General features: G+C 47.3%; 2 protein-coding genes across 5 annotated transcripts; one reads left to right on the top strand and one right to left on the bottom strand.

Moving 5' to 3' along the window:
* The first annotated feature begins 8,107 nt into the window (after window positions 1-8,107).
* Window positions 8,108-11,729, top strand: Fkbp11 (FKBP prolyl isomerase 11). 2 transcript variants are annotated; one of them, XM_027396477.2, is made up of 6 exons: window positions 8,108-8,339; window positions 8,572-8,637; window positions 9,114-9,201; window positions 9,486-9,519; window positions 9,888-9,958; window positions 11,414-11,729. In XM_027396477.2, exons 1-6 carry the CDS (start codon window positions 8,211-8,213, stop codon window positions 11,689-11,691), a joined length of 666 nt encoding a protein of 221 aa, XP_027252278.1. In that variant the 5' UTR covers window positions 8,108-8,210; the 3' UTR covers window positions 11,692-11,729. The 2 variants fall into 2 exon arrangements, with proteins under 2 accessions (XP_027252278.1, XP_027252279.1); XM_027396478.2 differs by having other exon boundaries at window positions 8,110-8,339; window positions 11,474-11,729.
* A 1,022-nt stretch (window positions 11,730-12,751) lies between these two features.
* On the bottom strand, window positions 12,752-22,473 carry Ccdc65 (coiled-coil domain containing 65). 3 transcript variants are annotated; one of them, XM_027396473.2, is made up of 8 exons: window positions 22,223-22,470; window positions 21,567-21,734; window positions 17,700-17,869; window positions 16,950-17,088; window positions 15,272-15,469; window positions 14,887-15,105; window positions 13,291-13,458; window positions 12,752-13,204 (listed from the first exon to the last, which is right to left on the bottom strand). In XM_027396473.2, exons 1-8 carry the CDS (start codon window positions 22,352-22,354, stop codon window positions 12,893-12,895), a joined length of 1,506 nt encoding a protein of 501 aa, XP_027252274.1. In that variant the 5' UTR covers window positions 22,355-22,470; the 3' UTR covers window positions 12,752-12,892. The 3 variants fall into 3 exon arrangements, with proteins under 3 accessions (XP_027252274.1, XP_027252276.1, XP_027252277.1); XM_027396475.2 differs by lacking the exons at window positions 16,950-17,088; window positions 17,700-17,869; XM_027396476.2 differs by lacking the exons at window positions 12,752-13,204; window positions 13,291-13,458; window positions 14,887-15,105; ... (1 more) ...; window positions 16,950-17,088; window positions 17,700-17,869 and adding an exon at window positions 18,922-21,174 and having other exon boundaries at window positions 22,223-22,473.
* Between the last annotated feature and the right edge of the window lie 121 nt (window positions 22,474-22,594).

The following is a 22,594-nucleotide window of genomic DNA, read 5'->3' as shown; positions in this document are numbered from 1 at the left end:
ACATCCCTTCACCAGCCCTGTGTTTTTAAGTGTTATTCACTGTCCTTCCTCCAGGCTCCCTCAGTTCTTAGTTAGGAACATCTTTCTAAGTTCTTTATTTATTAATAAATAGATCACTTTCTGAACTGCATTTTCTTTTCCTTATTTTGGTTTTTGAGACAAGGTTTCCCTGTGTACCCCTGGCTCTCCTGGAACTTGCTCTGTAGACCAGGCTGGCATGGAACTCACTCACAGAGATCCACCTGCCTCTGCCTCTGAAGTACTGGGATTAAAATTGTGTGTCACCACTGCATGCCTTGCTGACCTCAAATTTGTAACCATCCTCCTGCCTTTGTTCCCCACGTGCTGGATTACAGGCATGTGCCTGTGAGCCTAGCCTCAGCTGTAATTTTTCATAGGACAATAATAATAGCAACTGGGTGTTTTTGCAGTCCCAGCACTCCGGAAGCAGAGGTGGGAAGACCTCTGAAAGTTTGAGGCCACCCTGGTCTATGTTTCTCTTACCGCCTCTCCCACCCCCCCCACCCCCAAAAAGTAAATAATAAAAAGCAATTCAGTTTAGTGACAGACTGATAGATAACACCAGAACAACTTGGAGAAGTGGATGACTGGTTCTTTCCTGTGATTCAAGGGAGTTAGAGGAGCCCTCTGTCTGTGGCTTTTGCCCAAACCTATCAGCTCTGAGGGAATACAGGATGAGGGCAGTGAACCTAAAGATAAGCCCAGGTATCTTAAGGTAGATATCCTCCCGTGACTCGTTTGTCATAATTTGACAGAGAACCCAGATCCAAGTGATAGTACTTTAGAGTCATCTGGGAAAGGCAGCTTCCAAAGTGAACACGGGGGAAGTGGGCTTAGGTGAGCTGAAAGACAAAACTGTCCCCTTCACAGGGATGTGTTTCTTATCCTTTTGGTGTAGTGTCTGCAGTTTCTGGGGGCTCCTGCACCTAACCTCCAGTTCAAGCACACACATTCAGGTAGAATAGAAAGTGAGCAGAGACATACTGCTCTCTCTGTTTAGGCATTTGTTGAAAATGGGTTAAACCACTGTTTTCAGGGGGAGCTGGGCATCTACTTCAGGATGCTCTGGCATCTTTTAAAATCTTGGGAATGGCCAAGGAGGATACCCCACCTTTCCTGCTGCTCAGTACAGGGAGTGATGCCCTGGACAGGCTATCATAACACTAAGCACCATCTTTGGTTCCCTCTCTAACCCAGCAGCTGGAGAGGTCACTGGGGAATGACAGAATCCAAATACTTTCCTTCCGCAGGCTTCTCTAATTGGGTTTCCTGACCCTAGTTGCTGGAATGGGTAAGAATGACCCTGAACTCTTGAGAAAGGTGCAGAGGGTTAGGGCTAAGGAAGTGGAAACCTTGAGCATGGTAAAGAGAACAAAGTTGGTGAAGGCAGTGAGGGTCTGGCAGTGAGGAAGTTGGATCAGGACTGTCGTCTGTCAAAGCTAGTAGGTTAAGTGTCTGCTTGTGTGTATGTCACTCTGGCTGCCAGCTAGCCTTAGGGGAGCATCTGGGCTTCAGTTAGAGCAAGTGTGGAAGAGGAGAGGACGCTGGAGGTAAAACTGCTGTGCCCTGTGCATAGAGCTGAGCAGTTCTCTACACAGGCTTCCTCCCACTAACCCATCTCAGAGCCACCTTCCTTCCAGCTAGCTGGCAGTCAGACAAGGCAAAAGCTTTTGGACTAAGTCTTTCACGTGTGCCCCGTCCCCACTCCTCCATTCTTGTAGCTCACTACTAGACCACTTGCTGGGAGGCCCTGGGTTTGATCGCTGAGTACACAAAAGAGCTGTCTTGGTGGGGGCAGTCCTAGGACAGGGTTATATACAGAGAGTTGGGGGATAGAAGGCTGAGCTTGAGGCTCTGAACCACAGGAATTTACAAATACAGCAAAGAAGACCCAATTGCTACAGGTTATAGATGAGAGGTGAATATGTGTTGTCTTTGCCACATCTTGCATGGATGGAGTGGTAAGTGTTCTTGGTTAAAGTAGCCACAGGATTTGGGCGCTAACCTTCAAGGCTCTGGCTTCCATCCACAGTACCAGGAAAAAACAAACAAACAAAAACCACAGTAAGGCCTTGATTCAGTCTCTAGTGACAGAGGGGGTGGTGGGAAGCCAGTGCCCTGCTTACACCTGGCTACCATGTGGGTGACCTGAATAAGCCACACTGACTTTGGACACTTCAAGGTTCAGGCCTTTCTGGGTGTGGTTTCCACTTGTGCCATTAGGCAGCTTTCCTGCCTTTCTCAGAATCATAATTTTAAGTTCCTTCTCAGTCCAACGGAAATGAGTCTTCCCTGACCCTTCCTGGGGCATTTCAGTAAGTTGCCCTCAGTAGGTTGGGTTTTTTTGTGGGGGGGGGTAGAGGTGGGGGCAGGGTCTCATCTGTGGCCCCATTGGCCTGGAACTTGCCAATTTCTTCAGAGATCAAAGATACACCAGCTGGCCAAGCCCCTCAGTTTCAGATAGTCTCACATTTTCCTTCCCACTTCCCTCGAATCGCGCCTTACAGAGCCTCAGAATCCAGACCACCATCTGCCTGTGTGCCACCGCTCCATTTAGCCACTGCTTCTGTGTGCCGTTCGAGGACAGCTGCGTTCACTGTGTTCCACTGCCTTCCGTACTCCAGGTTCTCTGGCACCAGCTCTTACCCTCCCTCCACTTGCCCTCTTTTCTCACGTGTGTAATAACCCCACAGTAAGGGGCTAGGGATGGAGCTCTGGTGGCAGAGTGCTCACTTACACAAGGGCTGGGTTCATAACCAACGCTGCATGAGAGCTTGTGATATAATCTCAGTCCTTGCAGGTGACAGCAGGGGGAGCTAGAGTTCAAGGTCAGCCTTCACTATATAATGAGCTTGAGGCCAACCTGGGCTACATGAGACTTCAAAAAGCGCAAAGCAAATACTACTTTAAGATGCAGCTCAAATTTCACCTCTTCATGGAGTTCGAGACCTCTACAGGGTCTTTTTACTCTTCTACCAGAGCTCCATTGGCTCTGGTAGCACCCTCGCCTTCTACATAGTCTCTTACCGTGGCAGTTTTCAACCTGTGGGTCATGACCCTTTTGGGGGTCGAATGTCAGATATCCTGCATATCAGATACTACAGTTACGAAGTAGCAATGAAATAATACATGGTTGGGGTCACTACAACACGAGAAACTGTATTAGAGCCCCTGTCTTGTATTGATTCAGATCTTGTTCACTCACATATTTTTTTATGACCAAGCAGCTTTTATTGTCAGTGATCTAGACAATACATAAGTATGAACAGATCTCGGGCATACATTTGATGGAACACCATGTTGTACCTGCTCCCTTTACTCTTCCCACTCATCCGAAAACCTAACACCACCATCCTCAGCCATTGGGGTGCATCTTTTTTTTTTTTTTTTTTTTTTTTTTTTTTTTTTTTAAGAGACAGGGTCTTTGGCCAGGTTGGGTGGCATACAACTTTTTTTTTTTTTTTTTTTCGTTTTTCGAGACAGGATTTCTGTGTAGCTTTGGAGCCTATCCTGGCACTCACTCTGGAGACCAGGCTGGCCTCGAACTCACAGAGATCCACCAGCTTCTGCCTCCCCCACCCCCCCCAGTGCTGGGATTAAAGGCATGTACCATCAACGCCCGGCTGGCATACAACTTTTAATTCCAGCACTCAGGAGGCAGAGGCAGGCAGATCTTTTTTATTTCAAGACCAGCTTGATCTACATAGCTTGTGTTCCACAATAGCCAGGGCTACCCTGTCTCAAAGCAAAACAAAACACCAGAACTAACGCTGCTTGGCAGGGTACAGGGACACAGTGAAATGCTTAGAGAGCTCTTAACAATTGCCAGGCTCTCACTCCCTGTCTCAAGATGGGGGGTGGGCAGAGGGAGAAGGAAGGAGGGTCTTGTGTATCCCAGGCTGTTCTATGAACTCATGTAGCTGAGAACGACTTGGATTCTAGTTCCTCTCCACCTCCCAAGTACTGGCATTATGGTGTATGCCACCAAGCACAGTTAATGCAGTGTTGTGGTTGAATGCAGGGTTTTATGCATGCTAGGCAAGCATTCTACTGAACTGCGCCCCAGCCCAGCCCTTGCTCTTTTTCTGAATATATGCACCTACACATATTTGGGGAGGAGTTAAAATATGAGTTCATATCACATATATTTTACTTCTTAACCTGAAGCTTATATATTTGTCTTAGAGATTTTCATAGTAATTTTAAGTGGTTTCTCAACAACTTATTAAAAATAAAACATTTGGCCGGGCGTTGGTGGCACATGCCTTTAATCCCAGCACTCAGGAGGCAGAGGCAGGCGGATCTCTGTGAGTTCGAGGCCAGCCTGGTCTCCAGAGCGAGTGCCAGGATAGGCTCCAAGGCTACACAGAGAAACCCTGTCTCAGAAAAGAAAAAAAATAAAACATTTGGCTGGTTGTGGTTTGAATGCTTATAATCCCAGCACTTGGGAGGCAGAGGAGGAACTAGAGTTCAAGGCTGTTAGTGAGGTCTTCCATAGGAAAAGACGCCTGCCACCAAGCCAGACTACTTGACCACATGGTAGAACAGCTCTCCCAAGTTGTCTTCTGATTCCACACATACTGTGCACATGCCTACCTGTAAACACGTAATAATTTACACATACCATGGCACATGCCTTGAAGGCATGGTAAAGGAAGTCCACGAATGCCCGAATAAAGAATAACGCATTTATTTGGGGAACACTCACACAATGAAGGTAAATAGCTGTTGCCGTCTTCTGCTCCTGGATGCGCAGGATTCTGTGATGCAGGATGCTCAGACCACAACCCAAGAGAGTGAGGCCCCTCTTTCTTATAAGGGATGGCATCTGTCTGCTCACCAAAGCCACACCCTAAGGCTGGTATCTCAAATCTATTGGTGGAACAAGATGCCACTACACTTTCCCTTTTTGTCTAAATAAAAGGGTTTTAAACCTGACACAAAACTATATACAGTGGTAACAGATATCAAGTATAATCCAGGATAAACAAAAATTTACACCTATACAACCACCAAGAGCAACATAATTAAGAAACATACTAGATGTCCAAGCCAAGAGTAAATGCCATATTACAGAGATTACTCCAATAGCTGTTCTATTCTGGAAAGTCTAACGCTTGTACCTAATATGCTCTAGCTAAGATAAGAGGGGATATTAGCTGTGACTATCTAGTCTTCAACTTCGTCAAAGATCTGTCAACACATGCCATAAATAATTTTTAAAGAGGGTTTAAGGCAACTTTGCTTTGACTCCAGTCCAGACTACAAGAGACCCTGCTTGAAAAGGTAAATGAAAAACTTGTCCAGTATTGTGCAGCTAGTCCCTAGGGAGGTCTAGGCACGATATACTTTGTCTATCAATGTGCTGGCTCTTTGGGGGAAATGGAAAAGAGAAATAAGGCATGCACAATAACTAAACAAGTAGCGTATGCTTCAGTTCAGAAGTAGGGAAAGTCAGCTAAGAGAATTAGGAATTGAAAACAGTTAAACATCTTGGAGGGTGTGGACCAGATAAAGGGGGCCAACTGAGAACACATGGTAGGTAGGCTCATCTGAAGCCAGACCATAGTCCAGCAGCAGGGAAATCTGATGAAGTAATACACATTATTTCGTGGCAGGCATGGACACTGAAGATACAAAAGTGAGAGGCACAAGGCTCTGTCTGCTTCCCTCTCTTCAGAGCCAAGAGTGGTTGAACACATTTATTATCTCAGCACTTACCAGTCTGAGTCAGGAGGATCCCAAGTTCAAAATTTGCTCTGTAGACCACGCTGGCCTCCAAAGCGAGATCTGCCTGCCTCTGCCACCCAAGTGCTGGGATTAAAAGTGTGTGCCACCACCCCTTGACAGGCCTGGACTTCTTAGAAAAAGGCTTTTCAGTTTAATAAATGACCCATTCGGGAAAGGAGGGCTGGGTGACAAGCTTTTAACTGGCATGTCAAGGAGTCAGTTTGATTTACAGGGCAGTGTGGAACTGTGTAAGCTTTTGGTGACATGGCAGGTGACATATAGAATGCATGTAGCAGTGTACAGATGGTGTAAAGAGGGAGGCTTACCTTTAAAAGACAAAAATATGTTAGAACTGTCTCCATAAAAGGACTAGCACGGTGGGTCTCCGCTTTCCAAAGACTTAGCTGTCCACCTTGGTGCTTCACCATCTAGGACCCACCTTCCATCACTATGTCCCAATATGATTGCTACAGCATAACGCATCCTGTGTACTTTCTGGGTACAGAAAGAAGGGAGGAGGCTGATAGTCGAGAGGAGTAGAGCATGAACTGGCATGGTTCCTAGCTCGGTTGGTGCCTTCCAAGCAGTCTAAAACAATGTGTTCAGTGCTTACATTTATGTCTTGTTAGCTGCTGGTACTGGTGATTAAGCTCTAGACAAGCATTCTACTGCTGAGCTACAGCCCTAGCCACGTGTGCAGATGTTAGGAATACATCTGGTAGGTTTTAAAAATGCACACATCCATGTAACCCCATATAGAGAGCATTCCCTCAACCCCAGGAATTCCTGCTGGCTGTCATTTTAATTAATATTTGAGAAGGGGTTTTATATAGGCTGGGATTGTAGGTGTGCATCACCATACCCCACTGTACAGTGAGGGTTCTCTGGGTTTGTGCTTGTTTAAGACAGAATTTAACTATGTAGTCCTAGGTGGCCTGAAACTCACAGGAGTTTGTCTGCCTCCATTTCCTGAGTGTTGGGATTAAAGTGTGCACCACCACACCCGGCTGGCAGTGAGGTTTTATTTTTTTTAAGGTTTATTTGTGCTTATATGTATTTATGTATATCTGTATGCCACATGTGTGTGAGTACCTGTGGCAGCCAGATAAGGATGTTGGCACCCTTGGATCTGGCAAGGTTATAGGCATTTTTGAGCCATCTGATACAGGTTCAGGGAATTGAACTCTGATCCTTTGGAAGAACAGCAAGTGCATCCATCTCTCTAGCCCCTGACAATGAGTTTCTTTCTTTTCTTTTTTTAAAAAAATAATTCCTAGGATAAGGGACATTAGCTCAGTGGTATTTGCCTGGACTTGATCTCTGGTACCACAAAACAGAGAAAATGATAGCTTAGAGTAGTAGTCCTAGAAATGGAGGCACTGGAGAGGCTGGGGAAGGAGAGCCCCGAGGGAGATTGGGTAGATATTAAAGATGAGATGATCTCGGTACCAATAGTGAAGAGCCATCAGAAAGGCCAGGGCAGGAGAGTCAGCTTGTTTCAAATAAGAGGAAGTGTGTGTGTTGGGTGTGTGTAGGCTGAATTGCTGACCAGACAAGGTGGAGTTGTGGCGGAGAACAGTATCAGTGCTAAAGAGGACGGTGAGCCAAGAAGAGTGTGGTATGGAACCGACCGGAGACAGCCTTTGAGTGGCCAGGGTCTAGGTGCCACAGTTTAGGTTTTCAGGAAGGGTTCAAATCATGAAAAGGGAAACTGGTAAGACCGCCTAAAATTACTTGAAATCCTTCTAAAAACTGAAGCCCTTGCATAAACACAAGACCGTTGGGCAAGCTGCTGTTGTGAAAAGGGTGTTGAGGGAAAACAGGAAGGAAAAGGTGAGCGACGGATTCCCTTTTTACAGGAAGATACCCCTCCAAGACGGGGAGGGGGGGCTGCTCCAGCCCCCCCCCCCTTTCTGGACGAAACCGAGAGCAGAACGACCAGGAAAGGTGAAGAGCCGGCTGTCTTGGACACCTGCCTCTGCCTGCTTAGTGGGAGGGAACATATCTTAAAGAAAAAAAAAACAACAACAAAAAAAAAACAAATGGAGTCTTGTGCTTGGATCCTGTCTTGTCACCATTTGGCATGATGACCTTGGGCATATTCCTTAGCTGTAAAATGGGAACGATTGTACCTCCCGTGACTATAAGGTTAGAGACTAATGCCCCTTTACAGTGGGTAAAGGCAAATAGGTGCTGTCACCTGGCCCAACCCTCGTCATGGGACTGAACGGCTAACGGGTGGGTTGGAATCCGTCGCTAGGATCACAGGGTAGGGAATGCTGCTTGCTGCTCCTTCCCTCCAGGAGGTGGGGACAAGGTGGGGGGAGGGCTGCAGCAGGAGGAGGAGCTCGCTCCTTGCGACCCGCCCATACCAGTCTGGCCTGGAGCTGAGGGAACACGTCCTGGTCGCCTGCACCCGAACAGCCTGTCCTGCCTGGCACCCCTGACCTGGTCCCGTCATGTCCCTGCGCCCCTTGCTCTGGCCGCTCCGGCTGCTGCTGCTGCTTCTGTTCAGTGGGGTGGTGTGCTGGGCTGAGGTCGGGCCAGAAACCGAAAGTCCTGTCCGGACCCTCCAAGTGGAGACCCTGGTGAGGAGACTGTCGCGCCACCTCCCCATCCCCTCCTACTCCCCCACCCCCGCCACCGCCACCCTTCAAGGCCAGCCAAGGGCTGTGGGGAGCACGGGGCTCTCAATGAACCTGTGAACGAAGAGGAGAGGAAGTGCTGGAACTGAGTCGGGGGAGACGGTGCTGGGTCTCGATGTAGTTAGAAACGGTCTTAGGAGGAGCAGCAGCCTTGACCCTTGTAGTCTGATCATAGGTACAGCCCCCCGAATCGTGTACGGAATCCGCCGCCTTTGGAGACACGCTCCACATACACTACACGGTGAGGGGCCTGGGGGGCCGGGGCGTGGTCTGGGAGGGGGCGGCGCCCGTATGAGAAACACGTCAGCTTTGGCTTGGACACGTGGCAGGCTGTGCGAGAGACTGAACCCTAGGGTCCGCTAGCACGTGGGGACGGGAGTCTGGGTGGCCTCTAGTCTGCTTCTTTCTCTCCTCGGCTAGCACGTGGGGACGGGAGTCTGGGTGGCCTCTGGTCTGCTTCTTTCTCTCCTCCCTGCTTTCCCGCCAGTTTCTCTCCAGCACTGGGAAATGCAGGGTGGAGAGATCTCCTAGAAGTGTCAGCCCCTTGGGGCTTCCTGTTCCTTTTCGCCCCACGGGGGTGGGGATGGGAGTGGGAGAGGGGGACAGGATGCAAGGCTGTTTTCGAGGGTTGCTGCCACCTCACCCGGGTGGTCCCAGTTGTGTGTGGTCTGTCTGATGGCACAAACGGTGGGGTTAGTTCTGGCTCTTTGTCTTCAGGGAAGCTTGGTAGATGGACGCATTATTGACACATCTCTGACCAGAGATCCTCTGGTTATAGAACTTGGCCAAAAGCAGGTGATTCCAGGTATGTGACCTGTGCCTTTGTCCTCTTTCTAACCTAAGCCCTTGCTTAGTGTCTTGACCATCTAAGTTACGCTGGTAAGACTCTTAGAATGAGTACGACCCTAAGGATCTTTGGCTACCTCGTGTTCAAATTCTCCTTGTGTCCCACACATCACAGAGGGCTAAGAGTTTGAGAAGTGGAGTAAAGCTCAATTGGGAGCCTTTGACTTTCTTCTTGGGTGGCGTGGGGAGTATTTTCCTCTTGGGTGGTGTGTAGCTTCTAGTTCAGTTGTCTTCTTCCTCAAGGTCTGGAACAGAGCCTGCTGGACATGTGTGTGGGGTGAGTATCGGGAGGGGGCGAGCCTGACTACCCCTTTGCCTGGGTGGAAGCTTTCTCTGCCGTCCTGCAGATCCCATAGGCAGGACATTGCAGAATAAAGGGCCCCTGACTTCATGGTGGGAAGGTACAGGTCAGAGGGACCCATGAGGGCATCCAAAGAAAGCTGAGGGCACCTCTCTGGCTGTGGGTATTTGGGGGAGGAGGAGTTGAGGTGTGTAGAGTGATTGGTTCCATTGCTGGTCAACTTGTTAAGTGGGAAAATTCACATTTTGGTGTCACTATCTGAGGTGGGAGGTACTTCTGGTGGCACTGGGCCAGGGCTGGCAGCTCACCACTCTCCCACCTGCGACTCTCATTCCTTCCCTCAGAGAGAAGCGAAGAGCAGTCATTCCTTCTCACTTGGCCTATGGAAAGCGAGGGTACCCACCGTCTATCCCAGGTAATTGAGTAGGTCTTTTCTCCCACTCATCAAAACAGAGCCCAGAGAGCCACACACACTGTTCTGTCTAGAAGTTGAGAAAGTCCATATCAAATTTGAGCAAAGGAGTAGCTGGGGCCCCCTCCTTCTGGCCTACCTGAGACTAAAGACACTTTAGTGTTAACCTGTTAGGACCACTTGACTCAACCATAGGCAGCTGGCAACTTTTGATACCTTGAGCCCTATGGGTCTTGCTGCCTACACTGAAGTGAGTCAAAAGAAACCAAAGGGCGACTTTGAGAGCCCTCACACAGCTGGTAAGGAGGTGCCCTGATGACTGACTCCTAGAATTTACCTTTATGTACTACTGCCGATACCTGTTCTGAAGGGTTGAGATTAGACAGATTTTTCCAAGATGGGATTTCTAGCTTTGGGGTAAAACACCCATTCTATTAGGTAAAATGTGATCTATTCCACAGAGTTCTGGAAACATGTTATACTAGTGCTGGCCTTTAGGGAGCCCTGAAAAGAGGGCAGGGAGGACCAAGTGAAATCTCTCTTAACAAGCAGGTGTGCTTGTGCACTCAGGAGGCAGAGGCAGGTGATCTCTGTGAATTCAAGGCTAGCCTGGTCTACAGAGTGAGTTCCAAGACAGCTGAGGCTAGAGTGAGATCCTGTCTCAAAAGTAAAACACAACAACAAAACTTTTAGCAACTCCCCCCCCCAGTGCTGCCTATTGGCTTCTGTTTGAAACTGAGTCCTGTCCACCGGCTTCCTCAAACGTACCTCTCTTCTTTTCCAGCCCTTCTTTGAAAATACTCTAATAATCTTGTATGTGCTCATCGGCTGCTGGAATTTTTAAGAATATCTGCTCTTATTCCAGCTAATTGTAGCCCTACAAAATCCTACCCATGTGGCTGTTTGGAAATGGGGTCTGTTTAGTACAGAGGATTGTCACACATAAATGCTTGCTTGTGGGGCCAGACAGATGGCTCAGAGGACCCAGGTTCAGTTTCCAGCACCCACATGGTGGCTCACCACCATTTGGAACTCCAGTTCCTGGGGAATCTGACACCCCCTCCTTACTCCAAAGACACCAGGCATGCACATGGCACACAGACATACATTAGGCAAAACACTCATATACATAAAATAAAAATAAACAAATCTTTAAATAAATAAAATACTAAATGCTCACTTGTCAATGTGGAAGAACCTGCATGTTTCCCATCCACAGATTTCCTGTGATCGATTTCCTGTCATTAATCACAAGCCACATGTTTAGTTGTAGTTAAAGTCAACATGAGTGTTCTTAGCCTGCTCCTAACCCTGTCTGCCTTTTCTGAGGGAGTCCAACCCCACATTTCAAATGGCCATAATCACACTTATTTTCTGCAGCCTACTCTGATTTAATCTCAATTCAGGGCTCTGGATAAATCACAGCAATCCTATGCGCCCCTCCCCCATCCCACACAGCCTCTCCAGTGGATGCAGTGGTGCAGCTTCTAACACTACCCCTGCCCTCTGCCTCTCCAGCGGATGCAGTGGTACAGTATGATGTGGAGCTGATTGCATTGATTCGAGCCAACTATTGGCAAAAGCTGCTGAAGGGCATTTTGCCTCTGGTGGGCATGGCTATGGTGCCGGCACTCCTGGGTCTGATCGGGTATCACCTATATAAAAAGTCCAGCAGAACCAAAGTCTCCAAAAAGAAGCTGAAAGAAGAGAAACGAAACAAGAGTAAAAAGAAATAAATAGTGACCTTTAACAAAACTTTGTATTCTTCACTTGATACTACCACCCTTTTTCTTTTCGTTTTTTACTTATTATTGTATGTTTGCATGTTTGCTGGAATGTGGAGATCGGACAACAGTGTGGAGTTGGTTCTCTCCTTCCACTGTAGGTGGGGTCCAGAGACTGAACTGAGCTCATCCCACTACAGAAATGAGCCTTTCACCTGTTGAGCCATCTCTCTGGTTCCCCCTTTTCTTCTGAGATGGGGTCTTGCATTTGTAGCCCAAGCTGGCCTTAGACTTGTGAGCCTCCTGGCTAGGCTGCAGTTACAGATGTGTACCAACACACCTTGCTCACCCAGTACTTTGAGGCCACTTTCTTGGGTAGAAGAAAGAGCACTGGGGAGCTGGACCTTCCTGTGGTTGAGCGGCTGGAGGTCTTGGAGCACCTCTTCCTCTGGCCTGCTCTTGCTGTCCTAATTTACCCCAGGAAGGTGGTCTTGAATCTGCCTCTAGGTCCTTGGGTGTATATTTGGCTTCCATGTTGCCATGATGCTGAGGAGGAAGCATATTTCACCTAGTAAAGGCCTAGGCGTTCTCTCCCTGGGGCTTGAATGTTCCTTGTGTCTTTCAATATGGCAAAGACAATAAAGATCTCACAAGGGCTGGAATAAGGTTCAGTTGGTAGACTGCAAAAACCTGAGCTCAGTTGGTAGCACCAATAAAACTGATTCGGTGTTACAACCTGTAATCCCAGAGGAAGCAGAAGGAACAAAAGATCAAGGTCATCCTCGGCTACATATGGGGTTTGAGGCCTACATGAGACCCTGGTTTTTTTGTTTGTGTGTTTTGTTTTTAGGAACTTACAATTTTTAAAAATAATTTATTGGAGCTGGAGAGATGGCTCGGCAGTTAAGGAGCACTGGCTGGTCGTCCAGAGGACTCAGGTTCAATTCCCAGCACCCATGTGGCTGCTCACAACTGTCTATAACTCTAGTTCCAGGGGATCTGACAACTTTCACACAGATAAACATGCAGGCGAGACACCACTGCACATAAAAATAAATCATGAAAAAAGTTGTATTATTTAAAAACAATAATTTATTGATTATACTGTATGGGATAGTGATAGTCAATAACCAGAGTACTATCAGGAGCCTCCTAAGTTTGTAATCAGCAAAGCACTCAGTCTCTGGGGTTTGGAAAGAGGTTCATCCTTGGATCACAGGGTACGGGAGACAACATGGGCTGCTTCGATGACGTTGTAAGTCTTTGGAGGCCTTCTGTCCTCTGGCTGGGCAGGGGTGGACAGCTGGGGCAGGTTGCTTCTGTGGTTTACTATAAAGAGCGGGTTGAGTTGGCTCAGCACCTCATCGCTCACTGAGATCCCGTCCAGGTACTGTTTGAGCAGCTCCCTCAGCTTCCCGCTGATGTCTAACAGCTGCGTGCGTCTGTGCTGGAGACTCAGCACCTCCAGCTTCACCTTGTTGTATCTCTTCCAGAAGTTCTCCATCCCTGAATAGTCCACCATAGCCTGTGAGGGGAGGTGGAGGAAGGAGGCAGGTGATGCAGCCTTCAGTACATGCTGCCCAGCCCCCACCCTCCCCTCCCGGCCTTTACCCTGGCCAGCTCCTCTGTGAGGTCTTCCGGGTTCTGTGTCAGATTCTGTCTCTCGGAGACTTCTTCCTGTTCACTGGGAGTCAGTGCTGAGGAGTAGAAAGGCAGTACTTTCTCTTCCTCTGTTTCAAATTTCCTACATATTTCAGCAAGCTTAAGGATCTGTTCACCCTGTTGGGAGTGTGAAGAGGCATTTTAGGGAAAACAAGATAGTTCCCCTGCTTGAGCCCAGGAGAGCAGCTCAGTCAGCCAGAAGCCCATTTGATGCAGCACCTGCCATAAGCGAAGCACTATCCCAGCTTTTTGCATTCTTACCACAAACACAGCTCATTGTTACTCTTCTTTTCCCTTCCTTTCTTCTTCCTTCCTTCCTTCCTTCCTTCCTTCCTTCCTTCCTTCCTTCCTTCCTTCCCTCCTTCTCTCCCTCCCTCCTTCCTTCCTTTCTTTTTCCTCCAGTTAAAAAAGGCCTTTACTGGGGTGAGGAAACACACAAGCAGTGGACACACACAGGGGGAGCCTGGGAAGCTGCAAAGTTCTATCTCTCCTAGGGATCTGGGGATTGTAAAGCTTTCAAGAGTCTTCCTCCCCTACTTTAGGCTTGGTCAGTTTGAAGTCCCATAGGATGGCTGATTGGTCTGCAACTGTGTGTGACATGTCCTGATCAGGCCTTGAACTTCCTAAGCCCAAGCCATCAGCAGGGGGCCTGCTGGTGGGAGATAAACGTTTTCCCTTTAGTCAGGAAGTTGAAGAAGAAGTGGCCATCTTGAAAATTCACCTCCTTTATTACCTAGCCATGGCTCCTCCTCCTTTCTGTCTGTCTGCTTCCTGGGGAGTCTGTTCAACTCCTGGACTTTCATTATCCCTTAGCCCCTGTCTCAGAGGTCACCCTAACTGCTCTTAGGGTGTTTGGGGGTGATAAACATTGCTCTCAGCTGCTTCAAGCTTACAAAAGGTCAACATTGGGGGTCAGCCTCAGAGGAGGGTCTATGTAAGAGTCCACAATAAAAACCAATGGTAATGACTTGGAGCATAAGACAACCATTTGATGACAGCATATATCTTTGGAGCTTGTCATATGGCTGACAGCATCTTGATGAGTTGGTATAGTTCTCAAAAGAAATCTAGAGATTAAGTCCCAAAATGATACTGTCTTCAGAAGAAATCCAGAGACAAGCCCCCAAAATGATTCAGTTTGGAAATAATACAGTCTAGGGGTCTTGACTGTATTTCCTTTGCCAGTTAAAGAATTAAAAGGTGGGAAAAACCTGAAGCCCAGCAGGTAGCAGTGGAGAAATCTCAAGCGCCAGCCTGTGCTTCAGACAGGATTAGCAGTTGGAGGAGGGCATTTATTGGGGGTGAGGGAACACATGCCCATGCATCAGACACAGAGAAAAGACCCTCGGCAAAGCAAAGTGGGGGCTCTGGAAGCTGAAAAACCCAATTCATTGGGGGGGGGGGAATGGAGTAAAAAAAAAAAATGCTAACACAAATGTCCACTTAATGAGGAAGGAGGAGGTAGCCCTACCCCAAGTCTCCTGAATCCCTTCCACCTCCAGCCAGGTTTCTTGGTTTTTGTCCCCATTGCCTTCTCCCTTTTACCTTCTCCACGACCTTTTTCAGTTCCTTGAGGGTGGTGTTACTTTCCAGGGTGAGTTTGACTAAGTTCTCCTGGGACACTCCCCGAACCTGCGTCCTTTGGGCCTTAAGCTTTCGGAGCTGTATATGCACCAGCTCCTTGTCGTTGCGGACACAGTGGTTCTGCCATTCACTTTCACGGCTGTGGGATACGATCTTCCCTTTCAGGGAACTTATGGCCTCCTAGAGGGACAGTAGAGGCAGCTGACAAAGGCAGACGGGTCAAAGGGTAGACTGGGGACTAAGTGCAGAGTCTGTCATCTTGACCCAACTAGTGAAAGATCCAAAAGACTCTGGGAGAGAAATGGACAGATGGAACACTGAAAAGTGTCTCCAGTTGAGCACCGACCTGCAGCTTCTGGATTTTTTTCATCTGTATCTCGATCTCTTTGGAGCTTTTCTCATCCTTCATCCTCAGAGTCTCAAAGGCAATCTTCCGGTCCTCTGTGGCATCAGTGTAGTTCTTGAGTGCATCCTGGAATCTTCTCCATAGGTCCTCTACTATGTTCTCCAGTTGTAGGCGAAGAAAGTGCTTCTCTTCTAAAGTCTAGGAAACATATCCCAACCACCAAATGGTAGGAGTTGCCCTATACTGCCTATTCACCCCTGCCGGCAACCTTACCCCTCAGGAACCATTTGGATTGTTGTTTAGTGAATTATATTCGTAGTGCAGTCCTGGTGATCTGGACAGGAAGGCATGGGGGTGGGCCCAGCTCCATGAGAATGATGCCAATTAGAAACTGAATGAGGAGCCGGGCGGTGGTGGCACATCTCTGTGAGTTCAAGGCCAGCCCGGTCTACAGATTGAGTTCTAGGACAGGCTCCCAAAACTACAGAGAAACCCTGTCTTGAAAAACCAAAACCATACCAAACCAAACCAAACAAATAGAATAAGGCCTAGTGTTGCAAATCTCTTAACTTTTTTGTTTGTTTTGTTTTTTGTCTTTTGTTTTCCCAGACGGAGTTTCTCTGTGTAGCTCTAGCTGTCTTAAAACTCACTCTGGAGACCAGGCTGGCCTTGAACTCAAGAGATCCGCCTGCCTCTGCCTCCCGAGTGCTGGGATTAAAGGCGTGTGTCACTACTGCCTGGTGCAGATCTCTTAGCTTTTTAAAGGGAAACTGATAGTTTGGATTTCCATTTGAGATCTTTTCAGTTTTTACATGTAGGAAATTATTCAAACTGTAAAGTAAAACACTGGCTGAATTAGAAGCGCGGGCTGGGGTGGAGCTTACAGTAGAGGGCTTCCCTAGTGTTGAAGCAGGTTGCATGTGATAGTGCCTGTCTGCTACCCCACTTGGGTGGAGGCAGGAGGATCAGAAGTTTAAGGTAAAAACAAAAAAGTAGTTCAGGTCATCTCCACCACATAGAGAGTGAGTTCAAGGTAAGCCTGGGCAAAGAAAGAATGCTGTTTTTTTGTTTTTGTTTGTTTGTTTGTTTTTGATTTTTTGAGACAGCATTTCTCTGTAGGTTTGGAGTCTGTCCTGGAACTAGCTCTTGTAGACCAGGCTGGTCTCAAACTCACAGAGATCTGCCTGCCTCTGCTTCCCGAGTGCTGGGATTGAAGACATGTGTCACCACCGCCCGGCAAGATGCTGTCTCAAAAATAAGTAAATTAATGGATTACTTAAAGTTAAACCAAGAACTCTATGCCCAAACTTCAGCATGTCGACTAGATTTGTAAACTCTACAATGGAAAGAATTAAGAGTCTACCGACTTAGATTTGTTTCTTAATCTACATTACAAAAGGGTGAAGCCAGGATGATCTCTGGGTTTTTTTGTTGTTGGCCATGGGGGTAGCTTTTTGTTTGTTTGGTTTTGTTTTTTCCCTTAAAATGTATTCTCATAACATTTTAGAACAGTCCTGCCTTCTGAGCAGTTTTCACAAGATCACAAAGAAGCACATGGACACCTCAGTGGCAACAGACTTTTATTGACTGTTGGCTCTGGGGCTCTCACCTAGCTCTGACTGCCCTAAATGGTCTCAACATGTTTATCCAGATCCTGTCCACCATTCTCCTCCTGTACCTTGTTTTTCAGATCATCCCACATGCTCTGGAACTCCAGCTTGCTTTCATACTCAGAATCTAAATAGTTTTGCTCCATGGCCATGAAGACATCCTGTAGGTAGTGAATTTCTTTCTCATGCTGGTCAATGATTGTCTTCCTATAGGAGACATGATAGATATAGCATGTGGACCAAAAATAACAAAAAATATGTAATATAACTATGAATGGGCGGGTGTGGCAGCACACTCCTTTAGTCTTAGCCCTTGGGAGGCAGAGGTAGGCACGTATCTGTGAGCTAGAGGGCAGCCTGGTCTATATAATATGTTCCAAGCAGCCAATGATACACAGTGAGGCTCTGTCTTAAAAAATGAAAACAAAACTATGGATGGTACAAACTTTTAAGGACTGGCAGGGAGGGAGGGAAAGTTTTGTTTTGTTTTTCCAGAAAGAATGAATAAGAATATTTTGATTTTTGAGTAGGTAATACCTTCATATGATACAAAACCAAAAGTAAGTTTACAGTGAAACCTCTCTCCCATTCCTGTCTACTGCTGGATGGATAGAACTTTGATAGTTGGGATTAGAGGTACAGACAGGAACATGGCAGGGGTCCAGGTAGCTGCGGCTGTAAGATTAAACAGAATTCATTTACAAGGAACTTTGGACCCTCTCTGCCTGGGATTACGATTAGGAAGGAGGCTCCTGGGTACTGGGGATAGGCTCTGGAAACTCCCCTGGAGCCAGTCTCTTGACTCTCTGGTCCCATACCTTTCTGTCTCAAACTCTTTCGTTAGGACCTCTAGCTCCATGTTGTAATTTTCCTCCAGGAGGCTGAGACGTCGTCGCTGCAGAGCCAAGAGCTGGTCAACATTGTGCAAGTGGCTACGCAGAGCATGGGCATACTGCTCCTCGGCTTCCGTCAAGTCCTTAGCCAGAGACTAGGCAGGGGGGAGAGAATTACTGTTCTGGCCAAGTGGCATCCGTGAGAAGATAAAAGTGGGTTCAAGTGGCTGGGGAGAGGGATCACTTGGGTCCTCAGCACCCACAGAAGTCTGGTGTGAGCTGAGCATTGGTGGCTCATACCTTTAATCCCAGCACTTGGGAGGCAGAGGCAGGTGGATCTCTATGAGTTCCAGGCCAGCCTGGTCTACAAAGTGAGTTCCAGGACAGGCTCCAAAACAATACAGAGAAACCATGTCTCAAAAAAACAAAACAAAACAAACAAACAAAAGTCTGGTGTGGTGACACCCCTGTAATCCTGGGATTGGGGGAGTAGACATAGGAGGGTCCTAGGTCTCACTGACCAGCCAGCCTACCCAATTTGGTGAGTGAGCTCCAATCTCAAAATATAAGGTGAAAAGCAAGCGAGGAAGATGCTTGATGACAACCTCTAGCCTACACACACACACACACAAACACACACACACACACACACACACACACACACACACACACACACACACACGTTTAGCTAGGTAGATGAAATGATGGAATGATGGCATTACCCTCTTATTTCCTAGTGATTTTAGGAATGCTGGCTCTCCCATTCAGTCTTCAGAATTTACGATTTATTTATTATTTGTGTGTATGTATGCATGTCTTTCTAAGTTTATGTTATGTGTACTGCAGGCGCTCCAAGAGGCCAAAGGAGGCCAGAGGCCCTCAGATTTCCTGGAATCTGAGAGCTACAAGCAGTTGTGAGTTGCCTAATGTAGGCACTGGAACTCAAACCCAGGTCCTCTGAAAGAACTGTAAGAGCCATCTCTCCAGCCCTTCCCATTCAGTCTTGATGCAAACCAAGAATGACATCTAGAAAATATAGGGACCAGTCCCGGTGATACATGCCTTTATTCCTACTACTCAGGAGGCAGCGACAGGTAGGTATTTGTGAATTCAAGACTAGCTTGGTCTACACTAAGAGTTCCAGGACAGCCAGGGCTACATAGTAAAACCTTGTTTAAAAAGAATAGCATCAGAGAGGGCTGGAGAGATGGCTCAACAATTAGGAGCACCAGCTGCCCTTCCAGAGGACTAGGGTTTGATTCCCAACACCCACATAGAGTCTTGGCTCACCACCATCTGTAACTCCAGTTCCAGGGGATACAATGCCCTTTACGTGGGCATTGCATGTATATGGTGTACTTAACATATATGCAGACACTCAGATATAAAATGAAAATATTTTTTTCTAAGTAAGTGTGAAGTGGGCCAATGTCTTGTGGATCACAAACATTTACACTGGTGGAGCCACCCACCATTAAAAAAAGCCAGGTATCCTTGGGGAACTGGATGTTTGAGGGCAGAAAATAACTTGAACCTAGTTTATCTTCTTATACAAATTAGCAAAGTAGCCATGGTGATGCACGCCCATAATACCAGGGCACTGATGCAAGAGCATTGCAAAGTTTCTGGGTTATGTAATGAGTTTGCAGCCTGGGTACTTAACAAGACGTGTGTATGTGTGTGTGATATGTATAATAAATGTGTGTGTGTGTGTGTGTGTGTGTGTGTGTGTGTGTACTGAGACAGTATCTCACTATGCAGCTTTAGTTGGTCTAGAACTAACTATGTAAACCAAGCTGACCTCCAACTCACAGGGAACTGCCTGCCTCTGCCTCTCTAATGCTAGGATTAAAGGTGTGCACCACAATACACAGCAAAATTATTTTATAAGTTAGGAATGTGTCTCAGTGGTAGAATGTTTACCTGGCATAGGTGAGGTCTAGAGTTTGATCCCCAGTACTAACTACAAGCACAAAACAAAAAGCAAAAATGCTATCAAAAACCAATCAAGCCATGCCAGAGTGATTCAGGGGCCAGCAGGAAGTGGCTTCTTGTGACAGACTATATTGCAAAGATGAGTACACTCCCATCCTACAATTCTCTGCAATGGGACTTTGTCATTCCTCCACCAAAGATAGAGTCTGGTTTGGCTAGTGACACATGCTTGCAATCCCAGCATTTGGGAAGGAAGATGATTGGGAGTTTAGAAGTTAGAGAGACGGCTTAGAGGTCAAGAGCACTTGCTCCTTTTCATGAGTTCAGTTTCCAGCATTGAAGTCAGGTGCCTCACAACTGCTGCAACTCTAACTCCAAGGGATATGATGCCCCCTTCTGGCCTCCCTGCACTCACATGTACATCCCCACACACAAGACACATACACATAATTTAAAAATAACATCTTTTGAAGATCATGAGTTTGAAGCCAGAAAAACTCATCTCTAGAGAAAGGCCAGAAAGAAAAAGGAAGATGGGAGAGTGGGAAGGAGGGAGGGCAGGAGCAAAAAGTTCTCTTTTCCACTTTCGAGAATTTGAGTAACCTTATGATTAATGGAATCAATAGAAGAGGTGAGAATGGCACTTGGAACTGTGGCAGTTCCAACTCAGCCCTTTCTCTGGCCTGGCAGCTTCCATTTCCTGCCTCTTGGAATGCCTGTTCCTGGGAATGCTTCCTCCAGAAACCAAGCCAGTTGTGAGAAACCCAAAGCACATGGAGAGGTCATGTGACTTGTAGTCAACAGCTCAGCTGGGCTCCTGGCTGCCAGCTGAAGTGACGATAATCCAGTCGGGCCCAGGTGACTCTAGTGGCAACTGACAGACTGACACACTGTTCTTGCTTAGGAGGGACAATCGCCTGGGGGCTAAGGATGTGTTGTGTTGTTTTCCTACAGAAACAGGAACAATTATCCACTGTCCCCAGAAGAGAGAGAGCCAGACTAACGATTTTGCCAGCGTCCACTTTGGTAAACCAGTTAGTTTATTGGGTTCCTTAGAGGAGCTGGGTGATGGCTAACAGAAGCTGCATCACTGAGCTCCACAGCTTAGCTGGTCTGAGGGTCCCTTCTCCCCAGGCGTTGTTTCTGCTTGTATAACCTCGGGGAGGGGCCTTGTGAATTTTTTTCTCTTTTGTTTTGTTTTTTGTTTGTTTGTTTTTGTGTTTTGAGCCAGTAGAGCCCTGGCTGTCCTGGATCTCTTAGTATAGACCAAGATATCTACCTGTCTTTGCCTCCTGAGTAGTAGGAATAAAGGCATGTATCACCGGGACTGGTCCCTATATTTACTAGATGTCATTCTTGGTTTGCATCAAGACTGAATGGGAAGGGCTGGAGAGATGGCTCTTACAGTTCTTTCAGAGGACCTGGGTTTGAATTCCAGTGCCTACATTAGGCAACTCACAACTGCTTGTAGCTCTCATTCCAGGAAATCTGAGGGCCTCTGGCCTCCTTTGGCCTCTTGGAGTGCCTGCAGTACACATAACATAAACTTAGAAAGACATGCATACATACACACAAATAATAAATAAATCTTAAATTCTGAAGACTGAATGGGAGAGCCGGCATTCCTAAAATCATTAGGAAATAAGAAGGAAATGCCATCATTCCATCCACCTAGCCAGATAGCTTGTCAGAGCCTTGTCTCATGAAGGTTTGAAGGCCAGTTAGGTAGATCTGGCTGTGTAGCCCACACCTGCAATACCAGCAGTTGAGAAGTGAAAACAGGAGGGTGAGGAGTTCAAGGTCATCACCAGTTACATCATGAGTCTGAGACCAGTACAGGGATACATGACCTTGTTTCAAAACAATATGAATTCACAAGGCCCATTCTACTCGTGAATTCTTAGGGTAGAGGGGTACCTTGATGACACTGTCCTTGCAGTCCACCACTCGCTCAAACGTTTGGCTGAGGATCTCGATGTCCTTGTGAAGCTCTCTAGTCTTGACCTCCCTTAGGACCGTCCTCCACTGCGTGTTAATCTTATTAAGGTTCAGAGCACTGTTGTGTTCTTCCTTGGCCAGCTTGTCCTGTGTGAGGGATAAACACATCTGTTTCAGCCAAGGCCAAAGTTCTACCACGGTATAACGGATACCACCCTGAAAAATACCAGCCCTTGTGTATTCTCAAGTACCAAAGCTCTTGGCAACCAACACCCAGGGGCTCCCGTTTGTTCTTTGGAAGAGTTTCCTTCAGGATGAAAAGTCAGAATAGAAGACTTTATAATGACCCTACTCCAGAACATTAGGATTTTCAAGACAGCTGAATTTGGACACTTGACATCATCTACTGTCCTAATTCCAGAGCTTAGTTGATACTTCCAGATTTCCATTCCCCCTGTCCACGCTTCACAGAGAATTCCCTAGGCCGAAAACAATGTTGTCTGAAACTCATGTATTTTGGGATCAAGGAGGCACTGGCGAGATGTAAATGAGCCGGGCACAATGACGAGACCCAGGCGACGGCGCTAGCGCATGAGCGGTGGGTTTGAGCAAGACACACTGCAGACAAGCATCACCTTCAAGAACTGGGTGAGCAGCCTCTCTTTTTTCTTGGCAGCCTCCTCCTCTGCCAACAACCTCTGCTGAAATAGAAGCAGCTGCTCCTCATCCGATAAGGGTATTTTGGCCTTTTTGCCTTTTTTAGGCATGGCTGGGCGGCGGACCGAGTCCAGGCAAAAAACTCAGTACTCTGCCAAGAGAACTCAGGCAATCAGCGACACCCGGCTCCAGAGCGGAACGATGCACATTGTCTCCTAGCAACAAGGACCTTCGCTAAGACCGCGGCCGGAGTGAGAAATTGGGAGGCGAGCTCTATTTTTTAGCGCCGCCTGCAGGCTGGAGGACCGCAGTCAGTTCTTGCAGAGAGAGCCTTTTATCATAACCTGCCT

Source organism: Cricetulus griseus, chromosome 2 (assembly GCF_003668045.3).
Source record: "Cricetulus griseus strain 17A/GY chromosome 2, alternate assembly CriGri-PICRH-1.0, whole genome shotgun sequence".
In the NCBI taxonomy this organism is placed as follows: domain Eukaryota; kingdom Metazoa; phylum Chordata; class Mammalia; order Rodentia; family Cricetidae; genus Cricetulus; species Cricetulus griseus.
Note: the sequence above shows the minus strand (reverse complement) of the source record. Positions and strands in the feature narration are given on the sequence as shown.